Here is a 15,301-nt window from a genome sequence, read left to right as displayed (position 1 = left end):
CACAATAATTGGAGCCTGGCTTTCGACCAGCGCCACAGTACGCTTTCCACTGCACTCTTCTTTGCGGCTCGGGTTACAGCTCCGCAGTCGTGAGCGAGGAGGGTGGGGGGAAAAACACCTAAACCACCCGGGCGAGGACTGACACGCACGCAAAGACAATGTGAGGAATGGTTACGTCCACAGAGAAGACGGCAGCATTCACTCCATCACAGTCCATTGGGGAAATTCCAACAGTGGCTGCCACCACTTTGTTCGGGAACCGCTATTGGCAAGGAAGTGAATGCCTAATTAGTTTGACTGGATTGATAGACTGTGTTTCCTCAAATTGTGTTTGTGTGTGTGTGTGTGTGTATATAATGTAATAATCATGAATGGCTAGTTAATTACAATCAAATTGTTACCCCTCAGATTGTTCCATCCATCCATTTTCTGAACCACCACCAAGTGCAGGGACGCAAGGCACCAACCCAACTAAAATGCAGACCATTGATACTCTGGCATGTTTTTGACTGACACTTTTTACCTGCCGCATTTGTATACATATTTTTTCCCCCCAAATTTAAATTGGCTTACTTTAACGAGGATCCCTCGTTGTAAAACAGGTACAATACCTGCTAGGTTTGTTTTGGGCTGGTCAGTGCCGTAAGTCCTTGCGGTCCGGACCAAACTGCTGCCTTTCCAGTTAGCTCGCAGCTAATTAGCCTGATGCTACCTAGCTTACCTACCTTTTCTCTCTTTTAAGTCTGCCACCGCGCAGAAAAACACAACTCCCAAAGCCGTGCCGTAAATGGGGATGTCACTTTCTGCAAATTGCAACGAGGTGTATGTTTTCTTCGACATGTACTTGAGGGAGTGTGTGTAATATTAAATGCGAGGTTAGCCAGCGTGTGCCTGAATTAAAACATCGCCGTTGCCGACAACACTTTCCAAAGTAACACCAGCCGTCCCTATTGTTCGTCAACCCGGTTGACATTTGGCTGATATTTTGGTCTTGCTCGTTGCACTGAAAATATTTAGAGTGCAAATTCATTTTTCTTTTTTGCCCCATGCGGGGGCCGAGTCGCACTAATGATCGCAACACGATAAGCGCTTACGCCCGAGCGCGCGTCGGCGCATGCAAAGGGAGAACTCTGGGTAGCACGGAGTCGTGTGCGGGTTCTGGAGCGCCGTCATAAAGACCCGATTATCGCCGTTCCTGACTTCCAGAGTCGCCAGCGTAACATCTGCCTCGTGACAAGTCTCCGTTTAAAGTTAATGTTTGGGGGGGCTTTTCACTTTGTGGATCAGCCCACAAATGAAGGGATGCACAGGGGCTGCTGACCCGGCGAACATTTAGCACCACCGGATCTTTGCAATCGTAAGACTTTGGGGGATGAAGTAGAAGAGGAGTTGAGCCTTTTTCTTCTTTTTAATCCCCCTAAGCCAAGCTTACTAAATTTTGATAGCTCGACCCGATGACTTGGAAACAAACAGTGTGCGCAGCTCAAGTGTCACTGGTTAATCCTCAACTCGACTCGGTCATTCAGGAAATGTCAAAAGTGAGCCAACACTTGTGTGCCGAGACTTGTTCCGGGGCCAACCCCCAAAAACTGACAAAAAATAGTTTTAATGCTTATTTTATAATTTCAAGAAAAAAATGTAATCAAGAGATACCTATCAAAAATGATTTTGAAAAAAATCTGTATTTCATATATTTTTCTCAAAAATGTTTTTAAAAAATACAATTGAATTTTTGAGTAGTATCATGTTATAATAATAGAATAATGTTATTGTATTTTATTTAATTTGCATCAAATCAGGTTATTCTGAAAGTTTAATTTCCGAAATGTTTTATCGTATTTTATGTATTTATGCTTTCTTTGCATTGAATTATCCAAATATTGTAAATATTGTATTATTTAATCATTTCTAGTATACAGTGTATTAGTTAAATGAAATGTCCGTTTTATTTTTGCAAATTTTACATTTATTACTAAAAAACATGGTAATATATTTTGACACTAAATTCTCATTATTATTTACTGTAACTATTTATTTAAATATATTGTTTCAACGCACTATTTTTTTATGTTTAAATTTTGTAAGTGTAAAAATATCCACACTTTATACAATTTGTTATTATTTTGATTTTCATATTGGCGGAATGGTGGGGCAACTGGTTAGAGTGTCTGCCGCACATTTCTGAGGACCGGGGTTGAAATCCCGGCCCCGCTTGTCTGGAGTTTGCATGTTCTCCCCATGCCTGCATGGCTTTTCTCCGGGCACTCCGGTTTCCTCCCACATCCACAAAAAAAAAAAAAAAAAAAACCACACAATATTAATTGGACACTTTAAATTGCCCCTAGGTGTGATTGTGAGTGCGGCTGTTTGTCTCCATCTGCCCTGCGATTGGCTGGCAACCAGTTCAGGGTGTACCCTGCCTCCTGCCCGTTGTCAGCTGGGATAGGGTTCAACACTCCTGAAACCCTTGTGAGGATAGGCGGCTCAGTCGATGGATGGATGGATGGATGGATGGATGGATGCCGTTATTGTTTTATGTGGCTGGAAATGTCTTCTGTTGCCCTTCTGCTGCTGTTTTTCCGTGTGTACCAAAATGTAAATTTACTCTTGACCGGCTATTATTCACGCTTTAATGATCATTCACTGTCGCCCCCTTCCAGACCTGCCGAGCTTCATCAAATCCCCCGAAGACCAGACGGGAATTTCGGGCGGCGTGGCGTCCTTCGTGTGCCAGGCCGCCGGCGAACCCAAACCCAGAATCACCTGGATGAAGAAGGGCAAGAAAGTCAGCTCACAGCGCTTCGAGGTGAGCGCCGGCAATCGGTGACTCATTTGCACAAACGAGCCTAACGCGGCGTCCGGCCTCCCCGTTTACTATTGATCCTCAAACAAAAGCACACCCGTCACCTTCTCTCCCTGCAAGACCAGACAAGCCCCCACCCCACCTCACACCCCCCCCTTGACTTTAATCTTCCTCTTTCTCAGTTTATAGAGCTTTCCACTTCATCTTTGCGTCTCCCCGCAGCCGCATCGCTCGGCTACATCCTTCCCGCCCATGCATCGCTCTTGATGTGGTACTCGCTGCCTCTTTTTTCCCCAACGCGTATGAATTCAAACGATACCTCACACTGCTTTCCCGACCATCTGTAACCGAAGATGGAGGAGACGGCGGCGCAGTTTGTTTCGGCGTTATGCGTCTTCATTAAGGGGATCTTTTTAAACGTCATAGACGGCTACTTTTGCGATTTTGAAGCCTGCGTTCACAAAAATCCAACACAAATAGAAATATTTATTTTTTTATTTCATGATGTCGAACGTCCATTTAATCATAAAACATATATTCATTAAGTTATATCATTTTTTAAGATTAAGATTTTTTTAAAGGGGAAATCCAGTGGTTTGCATTAACAATGTATGCAGTAAGTCACGTAATATGTACTCTATTTTGACAATGTGATATTAATCCGCTCTCATTTAATAGTGTTTTGAGAAGATTTTTATTGACAATTACGAATTTTCAGGGGTGCCGCCATTTTCACGAGTCACATGACCTACGTGCGCGATGTGACGTGTTACGTGCTGCACAAAGACTCGATTACATGGGACACTATTTATGCCCAGTGCTGATTACTCTGATTTATCCTCGTGTGATGAAGAAATAGCAGTATCAGTTGATCGGGAAGAAGGAGGAATACTTCCATACACAGCCGTGATCGGTTGATCGGGAAGACGGTCAACCGAGCGGCCGATCAACCGATCACGGCTGTGTATGGAAGTATTCCTCCTTCTTCCCGATCAACTGATACTGCTATTTCTTCATCACACGAGGATAAATCCGAGAAATCAATGCTGTGCATAAATGTTGTCCCACGTAATCGAGCCTTTGTGCGGCATGTAAACACATCACATCCGCCCATGTAGGTCACGTGACTCGCAAAAATGGCAGCCCCCCCGAAAAGTATCTAGTTTGGTGTTGCGTTCCATTTTAAAGTTTATACCATATAAAAAGAAGAAAAAGAGTTGCTTCCGCATTGCAACAGAGTAGAAAAGCAAAAAGTCGACCAAATCCCCGACTTGACCTCCGTCGCCTTCTCCCAGGTGATCGAGTTTGACGACGGCTCGGGGTCCGTGCTGCGCATCCAGCCGCTGCGCACGCACCGCGACGAGGCCATTTACGAGTGCACGGCGGCCAACAGCGCCGGCGAGATCAACACCAGCGCCAAGCTGACCGTCTTCGAAGGTACGTCGAGGAAATCCTCCTCCGTTCGGCGCCGCCGGCTCTCGTTCCCGCGTAGCCGTCATCAGGAGGTGGCGATTGCGTATATCATGTGTTCGTTTGTATCGGAACGCTTTGATTGTTCTTTTCATTTGTCAGTGTGGCGCAATCAGTGTGAAGATAATAATCAGTCAAACCGTTTTTGACACAGATAAGCCTTATAATAGATTCACTGATTGTGGAATTGAGCAGATTTGCTGTCTAAAGATGAGCAAATAGTGTCATCTTAAAAGAATTAGGATATATTCTCTGGGTTTGGAGAGACTTTTCCATGGGAACGGAGGTTTAAAACATTGATAGAACCTCTCCCTTATCGCATTAACGTATCATTTGATCCTTTCTCCAAAGTCCATCCAAAAAAAAATTCCTCCCACGTCCCAAAAACATGCATTCATTGGAGACTAAATTGCCCCTAGGTGTGATTGTGAGTGGGACTGTCTCTATGTGCCCTGTGATTGGCTGGCAACCAGTTCATGGTGTACCCCGCCTCCTGGCCGATCACGGCTGGGATAGGCTTCAGCACTCCCGCAACCCTCGTGAGGATAAGCGGCTCAGGAAATGGGTGGATGGATGGTTTTCTTAATTCTTCTTCTTCTTTTCCTTTCGGCTAGTAAAAACATATCTGCTGTATTTACTGGGTATTAGTGGGCCCTTGAAGAGGCCTTTAAAAAGATTTATTTATTTTTTATTTTTTTTTTTTTATTTTATATACCAATAGTCACAAAAATTATATACAAGTATTCATCCTCATTCAGGTTGACGTATGGAGGGTGTTAAGGAGTCCTGAAAGACCTTAAAAAGAATTTGAATATGTATTTGCAATTTATTTTCTCGGGCTTTTTTTTCCCAATTTATCACTTATGTATTTGGTATTTAATGTTAAATTCTATTATGCATAATTACATTTTTGAAATCATCCTCATTTTTAAAAATAAATGACATGAATGTTTTGATCATTTATTTGGGCTTTATTCAATTAATAATAATAATAATTTAATCCATGATATATTATGTAACAGATTATGTAATATATATATATATTTTTTTATTATTATTTTTTTTTTTACCCATAAATATTCGTAAAATATATTTTATTTGTATTGTTTAATATTTATGTCTAGCCTCCAGTAATTCTCCAAAATTGCAAGTATTCCGAGAGGGCTTGAATTCCCTCAACCTGCAAAGGCTAAGAAGTAAATTGTGGTTCTAATAAATAAAAACCAATCTCCTGACATCCTTGTCCTTGATCCAAACGTGGATCATACTGCCCCGGGGGGAGGTTGACGCATCTCGCTCCGAAGAGGGATTCCGACGCGACGCGTCCGCAACCCACAAAAGGGCCGCATATGCAAAAGTAGTCATCGAGCGACGCGGCGAATAATCACACAAACAGCATTTGGAGTGTTTTCCACATATTCCGCTCCGACCCACTCCTCCTCCTCCTCCTTGGCGTTAATGTACGTGATGTATGTGGACAGAGGTTCCGCACCCCCGTCCCCCGCTCAGCCTTCCATATCAGCGGCTCGTGAGCGTGCATTTCCTCCCCTAATTGATTGTAATTTTGTCATGTGGATACGAGTCACTCCGGGGCTTTGATTCCATTAGGAGGAGGAGGGGAAAAAAAAAAAGCCTGCGAGCGAGCCAGTGGGAGGACGAGGGTCATCCGCTACCGTCACGCCGGACTTCCAGAAGATCCCACTCCTTCGCTTTCCCCTCCACGCTTGTTTGATGTCATCGGTCGCCCCTTGCGTAATCTTCCCAAAGGGACTTTTGCTTTATTTTCTCCGCTCTCTCTTCTCCTCGTCCCTCGTCTTCTGCGTAGGAAGGGAATTGTGTGGCGTGAGGTGCACACAAAGTCACATAACATTAGGCGCAAGTACGAGTCCACAGTCCCGCTAGTTATTGTGGGAGTTATCAGAAAGAACAGCTTCTGCTCTCCTGGGAATAAAAACAAGACTCGAGAGTGCGTCTGCGGGATTTTCACGTTTGTGCCCCTGAGAGGGGCCGGAGCTCGCCATATTTGTTGCACTTCATCCCAGAGGTGTGTAATGCACTTGTGACGTACCAGTCACGCAGCGGAGCTGAAACCGTGTTTTTTGGGCTGTGGGAGAACTTTCTAAAACTGCTTCCACAAAGTTGGAAGCAAACAAAAAAAATTCCGTCTAAAGGGGGTTGTCAGTTTATGGCTATATTCCAACATTTAATGTTTCACGACTACCACCACAGAACTACTTTTGATATACGGAATTGTTATTAATAAACTAATTTGCTGAGATATGTAAGACATCCAGACTTACTGTTTTGCTGGGAACCAGTTCTGGGTGTAACTCGCCTCCTGTTCGAAGATAGCTGGCATGCGTTTCAGCACCCGCGTGACCCCTTGTGAGGATAAGCAGCTCAGATAATGGATGGATGTTTTGGCTGTATCGTCCATTTTTCTTTATTCCAAACAAACATTTCCCCCGAAAGGTTTTGATGGCACAAGATAGTGGCAATTGCCTACTTTTGACTAAATGAAGCATCTCGGTTACCTTCAAAATGTTGACGGAATTTTCTTCGCTGCTTATCCTCACGAGGGTTGCTAGGAGTGCTGGAGCCTATCCCAGCTGTCAACGGGCAGGAGGCGGGATACACCTTCAACTCGTTGCCAGCCAGTCGCGGGGCACATCGAGACAAACAGACGCACTCACAATCACACCTAGGATCAATTTAAAGTGTCCAATTAATGTTGCATGTTTTTTGGAATTTGGGAGGAAACCAAAGTGCCCTGAGGAAACCCACGCAGGCCACAGGGAGAACATGCAAACGCCACACAGGCGGGTCCGGGATCAAATCCGGTACCTCATAACTGTGAGGCCAAGGCTTTACCAGCTGTACCACCATGCCGATGCTCGTAATCCATCCATTTTCTTCGCCGCCTTTCCTCACAAGGGTCGCAGGGAGTGCTTGAGCCTATCCCACCTGTCAACAGGCAGGAGGCGGAGTACACCTTGAACTGGTTGCCAGCCAATCGCGGGGCACATTGAGACAAACAGACGCACTCACAATCACACCTAGGATCAATTTAGAGTGTCCAATTTTTATTATTATTAGTTTTGGGGATGTGGGAGGAAACCGGAGTGCCCGGAGAAAACCCACGCAGCCACGGGGAGAACATGCAAACGCCACACTGGCGGGTCCGGGATCGAACCCGGGACCTCAGAACTGTGAGGCCAACGCTTTATCGGCTGATCCACTGTGCCGATGCTCATAGTCATGAAGGAAAAAAAAAAAAAAAAAACAACTTTTGCTACATTTTTTATTGATATTGCAACAGTAAGTAAAAAATGAACGAAGCAATTACTGTGCGTTTTGTGGCTAATAATATGGCAATACAGTTAACCTGCTAACGTCATTTGAAACTGCATCACAGGAATATTTGACTATATACAGTAATTTTCCCCAAAAGAAGGCAAAGTATTGCCTTCTCCTAAAAAAGAAAAGATTAAGAAGTCGGCAAATGTTTTGTAGGTTTGCGGTTCTTGATTTCTATCATGATTTGCTATCTAGTGTGCATGCAGGTTTTCACTCCTGAGCCCGATCAAAAGGTGAACTTTAGCTCCCCATCAACGGGATTTATCACTTTTAAGTTACAAAAGTCACCTCAACATTCCTTGCGCTCAACGGTTTCTGAAAAAAAAAAAAAAAAAAAAAAAATACACATAGCGATGAATAAGAGTCACCCGTTTTGATCCGACAAAAGCAAAACAACTGGCGCTCGTATATCTTAGCGTGGAAAAGCCGCTCGCGTCCCACAAGCTCGGGCAAGCCGGTCCTGCCTGCCCGCGTTTTACCTGTCAGCGGAAAAATGGGCAGGCGGCCAAAGCAAACGGGCGCCCGCTTGAAGGTGAAGGCTTCATTGAGCGTCTGACACAGGAGACAGATGTTCTTGTGGGAAAACACACTCCTGTTACACAATGGCCGCCGTTGTTCGGAGCCTGCGCTAAATATGGAACAACGTGCTGGATTTGCCGTGTTGTTATTTGCTGTTTTTGCGCAGGAAAAATCGGGAAATTCTTCAACTTGTGTGATGTATTTGCATGGTTTGTATTAATTTGTTTGGCTTTTGTGTACATCAAATAAGTCTGAGTTTAGCTCGTGAAAAACGGGAGCAAAACAAGTTTGTATATGTTTTTTTTTTTTTTTTTTTTTTTTTTCCCCCCCCAGTACAAAAACGAGAAACACTATTCTCTTTCGGCGACAATAAACCCTCTGTAAAGAGCGACGTCACCAGCCAGACCGACTATATTTAGGCTATTGTTTGCCGCCCCGGCAATGCATCAAGTTCATAGCGGCGGAACCTGCTGCGAAAAACACGGGGGCAGCGCGCAAGCAGACGGAGATTAATGGTCGGACAACATTAATGGGGCCGCGCGCTAGCCCCAAGCTTCGAGAAGTTGTACAGCAGCTCTGATGAAAACGAATGGTTGGGGGGGGGGGGGGTGCTTTTGTTAACATTAACTGCAGTGCCCTTCAGCAAAGCACAAGGTGAGCAATATTTGCCACATGGGAGTTGATACTGTAAGAAATCACTACCCAAAAAAATAATTTAATCAGTTTGTCGGAGAAAAACATTTACTGCTGTATGAATGAAATAATTACAAATGGAAATAATACTTTAAAATAGTCATTGAAAAATAAGTTACTCATATAGATAAAATGATCAAAAGTATCATACTTTCTAAACGGTGAACAAATAGCCAACTCCCATATGTGCATTTGATATAAATAACTCTGTTGTTCATATTATTAAAAAAAACTGATAAACTACCATTTAGATGTTATATGTAAAATAAATGTAGATTCATATTGAATAATAGAAACTTTACCTTGTCTGTCATACAAGTGTAAAAATAAGCTATCAATTGTAACATAAATCTTAATTAAATCAACTTTGTGTTTTTTTAATGCATGACTGCCTTGAAAGTATAAAAAAAAATGTAATTTTGCATGTCAAAACCAAAAAATACACATCCTTCTAATGTGTGCGTGCATATAAAAATAGAGAGAGGGAAATTGTTAAGGCAGTCTTTTTTTTTTTTTTTGCATTTTTAATCCTAGTGTGAAAAGAATGTAAGCACATTTATACTCTTATGTTTCATTAGTAAATGTTTGGGGGTCTGAAAGTTACAAAGAAAAAGGCGTTCAAATAAAAAAAAAAAAAAAAAAAAAAAAGAATGGCGCGATAGAGCTGCTCAGGCAGGTTTTCCCGACCGTCTGCCAAGTTGGACTTTAGCGCTTTGGCATGTCACGAGTCTCCAGTCGCTCCGTAATTCATCCTGTCACGCTGCTAAGAATGCCGCTCTTTTGTTTTTGCGGCCGTTCTCACGACCCCCTTTCTCGTCTCCGGAGGTCATCCGGACTTTCAGGCGGGGCCCAAAGTCATCGTTGTTTTCACCTATCACAAAATAATTATCGGCGTCGCGCCCCGCTATATTCTTTCATCAGCATTTCTTGCGTACTGGACACTCGGCAATGACCGGAGGGGGACAATGACTCGTTACACGGGTAACGATGCCGGCGTTCTGACCCCGGAGCACCCCCACTTGAATTGAAGCGCCTCAGTAAGTGTCCTGCTAAATGGCGCTTGTCCGGCCAATGTACGAAACAACACTTTCTCTCCCCCACCTCTGAAGCGACGTGGCAGCTGCATTGCAAAAAATCACGGCGCCGCGTTCAGCGAGTCGCTGGGAAGGAGATGCGCTAACGAACGGGGAAGGGAGAAGCCGCTCTTGTCATTTTAGTTCTGTTGTTGAGGAGACTGAGGCCCGCAGATGAGTCAGGGAAAACTAAAAATCAACCAAAACGGCTTCCTAATCTGTTCCGTATCACGTGGCGTTGTCTTGAGGAATTGGGGCCGACCACATGATTTTCAACTGTTTGGTAAAACATTTTTTTGATTGTTTTTGTCTTTCATCTCTGCATTACGTCATAAAGCTACATTGAGGTACTTCCTGGCAAAGGCAAACAACAACAGCTAAATTTAACTTCGGACAGCCGCATATTTGTGGTTTGGTATTTGCAGACACACCTATATTACAGTTTAATAATCATAATAATAATACTAAAGAAGGGTGGCACGGTGCATCAGGTCCCGGGTTCGATCCCGGCCCCGCCTGTGTGGAGTTTGCATGTTCTCCCCGTGCCTGCGTGGGTTTTCTCCCGGCACTCCAGTTTCCACATCCCAAAATGATGCAACATTCATTGGACACCCTAAATTGCCCGTAGGTGTGATTCTGAGTGTGGCTGTTGTCTGTCTTGATGTGCCCTGCGATTGTCTGGCAACCAGTTCAGGGTGTACCCCGCCTCCTGCCTGTTGGCAGCTGGGATGGGCGACAGCACTCCCGTGACCCTCGTGAGGATAAGTGGCAAAGAAGATGGATGGATTGATGGATGGATTTAGTTATATTTATCCTTTGTTATATTTCTGACTGATAGACTAGAAGATAATCAAATAAATCTAAATACCTACCTGCCAACATATCAAAAAATGTACTTGCCAAAAAATACAATACAAAATCTGTATATTGACAGTCAAAAAAGCAGCTGGGATAGGCTCCAGCAGTCCCGTGACCCTCGTGAGGATAAGCGGCTAAGTAAATGGATGAATGGAATACTAAAGGTTACATTTGCAAAGCCTGGGAGAGGGAACAATATTGAACAACATTGTCCAAGAATTGAAAGAGCGACAGGTTAGCAAATGTGATGCATGACGATGCTTAAAATGAAATAACTCCAACGCAAACCTGGCCACAAAACGGAATCAGTACATCCCTCGTTTCATAGTCTGTGTGAAGATTTGGGGCAGCAACTACGTCAATTTGGTCAAAGCAGGAATGTCCAGCAGATGTTTTTTTTTCGAGCGGTATAAATGGAAGCTCTTCGGAGAGCCCCCGGCCTCGTCCTCGGGGAAGACGGCGGACTCGTCTCCAGACAGGAGAAGCATTATCTAATGGTAACAGATCAAAAGCGTACCGTCATTACCAAAGTCCTCCCCTGTCAAGAGTGTAAATTAGAAATGTTCTCATTTGAAGAAGTTGCCTCGTCAACTCCCTTTGAACTCGCAAAGTTTTCACATGTGGGGGGAAAAAAGGTCAGGCAAGAAATAAGCAAGTCATCTCCAGCTTCGAAGAAAAATAAGTCAATGTGGCCAAAAGAAAACTGCGTAACGACGGAGCCCCTTGGAATATTAATAGTCCAGCCATATGAATGCGATTTGTGCTCCGAAAAGGAGACATTTTTTCGGGGAGAACCTCTTCGGTTTCTGGGCCTCAGTTCACGGACCGCAGCGCAGCTTGACTGTATTTAGCGGCGCTGCGTTCGGTGGCAGTAAACAAATTACAGCCTGGCGGCCTCGCAGAAGGCCTTTATTTACTCGTCTAGCTTCAGCGGGTCCCCGGCGCGGAGGCGGGAAATGACTGTGACACAAAGCCCGGTAATAAATATCGAGTCGGCCCGGGCGAGTGTGGACAAACAGAGCGGACGGGATAAATAGCGGGGGGAAATCTCATTGCGCGATGAATGCATGCCCGTGCTGTATTGGAACGATTTAACACGGAGCGCAGCTCCTCCGACAACTTAATCCCTTCCTTTGCTCTCCTTTATTCAAATTGTCTACGGCGACCAAAATAAGGTGTGTTGTGTAACTGATATTCTCTCGTATTCTTATTCGCTGCGGTTGTAATATCCTCGATGGCGTGCCGAGCGTGTCGTACGAGGGTTCACAACATTCTGCACCTGAAACGGTTTACGATGGGCGGCGATCTTTGTGATTCTCCCGTCCGGTGCAATACCAACAGAGACCAAAGACAACTGATGGGGGGGGGGGGGGGGTTGGTACTAGGAAACTTATTTGTTTTTCCATTTTTTTCACCATCAATATTGTTATATTTTTCGTCTATTATTGTTTTCAAATGAATAATGTAGCAACATTAACATTATTTACTGTGTGTGTGTGTGTGTGTGTGTGTGTGTGTGTGTATATATATATGTATATGTGTGTGTGTGTTTTTGTCTCATACTGTATTGTTTACTTGTTTTGTTCTCTTTTAAATTTATTTTTCACCAAATATTTTGTTTTCGCATAATATTTATTTCTAGTAGTCTTGAATATTTTTTTCCATATTTATCTTTTCTTAATGTTGATTGCTTTCCTAATAATTTTCCATTTATTTTGGGGCTTTTTTGGGGTGTAATATTTAGGAATTTTCAGCACATTTTTTCAATATTTTTGTATTTTCCTCCGCATCTCGCATGCACCACTTCCATTACTATATATATGCGGAGGAAAATACAAAAATATTGAAAAAATGTTATGAAAATCCCTAAATATTACACCCCAAAAAAGAAATGAAAATTATCAGGAAATCTATCAACATTAAGAAAAGACAAATGTAAAAAAAATATTCAAGACTATTAGAAATAAATATTGTGCGAAAACAAAATATTTGGTGAAAAATATCTGAATTGAAAAGAGAACAAAACATAAGGAAAACAATACAAAAGTATGAGATAAAAAAATATACAGTATATATATATATATATATATATATACACACACGCACACACAATATGGCGACAGTATTGATAAGTGTGATCATTTTGATCAGCAAGGTTGTGATGTGAAATGTTTATCGCATTATGCATAAAAGTATACAGAAGCACTATGCCCTTCTGACCTCCCCAGGTGTACACTCTTCCCCCCCCCCCCCCACTCCTGTATGTATTTTGCCATCTCTACTGTGGCGGTCTGCGCCTGCCGATTTAATATCTCCTACCATCTGCTGGGTGGAGGCCTGGCGTCGTAGATCAAATCCGGGCTGACAGTTACAAACTGCATCTGTCTCCGCGCACCTCTCCCAAGGACTTCGACAATATGGCGAAGGCGGACGGAGCGGTCTGTGCCCTTACATCCTTGCTTCCAAGGACTTTGTGGGCATTCATAGGACGGATGCTAGGAGGGACGGACTCCTTTTCAGGTTTTGCCCGGGTCTGGCCAGATCTCGCTGTTGTGACAATCATGCGAGACTGCGCTCAGAATACACAAACCACTCATGAATAACTTGACCAAATTTGTCAGTGAAGCGGGGGGGATTTTCTTTCTAGGCGAGACGGGTGCCACTGGTGGTTGTTTGGATAACCTGCTAATGAGGGGCAGTGCAATTGGTTGTCCTAGTCCAAGATGAGTACGAGATTGGTTGTGTGATGAAGTTGTTGGTTGTTCATTAAGATTTTAAATGAGTAGGTGGTCCTCAGTCTGAAAAAGGTGGCGTGCCCTCTCCAGGTCGGGGGTGAGATCCTTCCCCAAGTGGAGGAGTCCAAGTGTCTCGGGGTCTTGTTCACGAGTGAGGGAAGAATGGAGCAGGACATCGACAGACGGATCGGTGCAGCATCTGCAGTGATGCAGACTTTGTATCAGTCCGTTCTGGTAAAGAGGGAGCTAAGTCAAAAGGCGAAGCTGTCAATTTACCAGTCGATCTACATTCCTCCCCTCACCTATGAGCATGAGCTGTGGGTCGTGACCGAAAGAACAAGATCCCGGATACAAGCAGCCGAAATGAGTTTCCAGGGTGTCCGGCTCTCCCTTCGAGATAGGGTCATCCGGGAGGGGCTGAGGGTCGAGGCGCTGCTCCTCCACATTGAGAGGAGCCAGATGATGTGGCTGGGGCATCTGATTCAGATGGCTCCCGGACGCCTCCCTGGTGAGGTGTTCCGGGCATGTCCCACCTGAAAGAGAACCCGGGGTTGACCCAGGACACGCTGGAGAGACTATGTCTCTCGGCTGGCCTGGGAACGCCTTGGGATCCCCCCGGAAGAGCTGGAAGAAGTCGCTGGGGAAAGGTAAGTCTGGGTATCCCTGCTGAAGCTACTTCCCCCGCAACCCGACCCGGAAAAGCCGTAGAAAATTGATAGATGGATGAGTAGGTGCAATTGTTGGTTCGGTGAATGTAGATAAACTTGTTGATGAAGACCGTACGATTGGTTGTGTAAATGTATCAAGTTATTGGGGGGGAATGATTGATTCTTCAGCATACTTGACTTGACTTGTCAGCAGTTGGTTGTTGGTCAACAAGAGGGTATGATTAGTTGTCTTCTATGGGGTCTATGCCTAAAAGTTGCTTTGAGGCAATGTCACAGCATCATTGGGGCATCTAGGAATGGGGTTTTGACCAAACCTGTTGTCGATATAGAATGTTTGTATTTTTGGGATTTGGGAGTTGCTCACTTGATGAGCTGATCTCTGGGTTCACGTCAATGTTGTAAGGATGTACCTCACCTTCAACTTCAGCGTTATCTTTGCCGAGTGGACTCCTCCATGACAAAATCAACCCCACACAATCCAACAAAACCCGAACGATCAAGACATCAATTATGTGGCTTCTAACAATCCAAAAGTCTTTGCTTTTTTGTGTATTAGTGACATTTCCTTGGAAATTTGTATCTGTTAATAATTGAATCGATCAGCCTCAGCTCAGACTTTTTTGAAAAATCAACCCAACGTTTGCCGTATCGCGACACCAGAAGCACCCTTGCAGTGTCCTTCAACGAGACAGAATCCCCGCTGGAGTTCTTTTTTTTGTTTCCCCCCGCGACCCTTTTCTCCTCTCGATTAAAGATACCTCGTGCATTTAAAGTGATTGATAAACGCCTTGAAAAGTTAAATTCAGTGGAATATTTCCGTCGCGTTGGACGGAGTCGACTGCGCTCTGGGGCGACGTTTTATCATCTCTACTTGTCCATCAATTGCAATGTGCTTTTGGCGAGCTGTATCTGCAAAAGAGCAAATGCTGTACTGTCAGTGATGATCATGTCTGCGGCCTCGGGGAGCCGAGGAAGCTGGGGGAGGGCGGGGAGGGAGGGAGGGGAGGAGAAAGTCTGCAGAAAAAGGAGAAGAGGAAGAAACCTCAATCAATGACTAAAAATACAAGAAAGTCAGGGATTGCGGACAAGGAAACCATAAGGCGGACGTGCAATTTTCAGAGTTTG

The 15,301-nt window shown here is 44.2% G+C and overlaps 1 protein-coding gene across 10 annotated transcripts in view; it reads left to right on the top strand.

Annotated features, from left to right (window-relative positions):
• LOC133510363 (receptor-type tyrosine-protein phosphatase F-like) overlaps positions 1-15,301 on the top strand; it is a 419,886-nt gene that overhangs the window by 282,304 nt on the left and 122,281 nt on the right. For all 10 annotated transcript variants that reach the window (XM_061838181.1, XM_061838180.1, XM_061838176.1 and 7 more), the window contains 2 exons: positions 2,661-2,806; positions 4,099-4,240. In XM_061838181.1, the coding sequence (XP_061694165.1) occupies positions 2,661-2,806; positions 4,099-4,240 (288 nt within the window). The remainder of the gene's footprint in view (positions 1-2,660; positions 2,807-4,098; positions 4,241-15,301) is intronic.

This window comes from Syngnathoides biaculeatus, chromosome 13 (genome assembly GCF_019802595.1).
Source record: "Syngnathoides biaculeatus isolate LvHL_M chromosome 13, ASM1980259v1, whole genome shotgun sequence".
Taxonomy (NCBI): Eukaryota; Metazoa; Chordata; class Actinopteri; order Syngnathiformes; family Syngnathidae; genus Syngnathoides; species Syngnathoides biaculeatus.
Note: the sequence above shows the minus strand (reverse complement) of the source record. Positions and strands in the feature narration are given on the sequence as shown.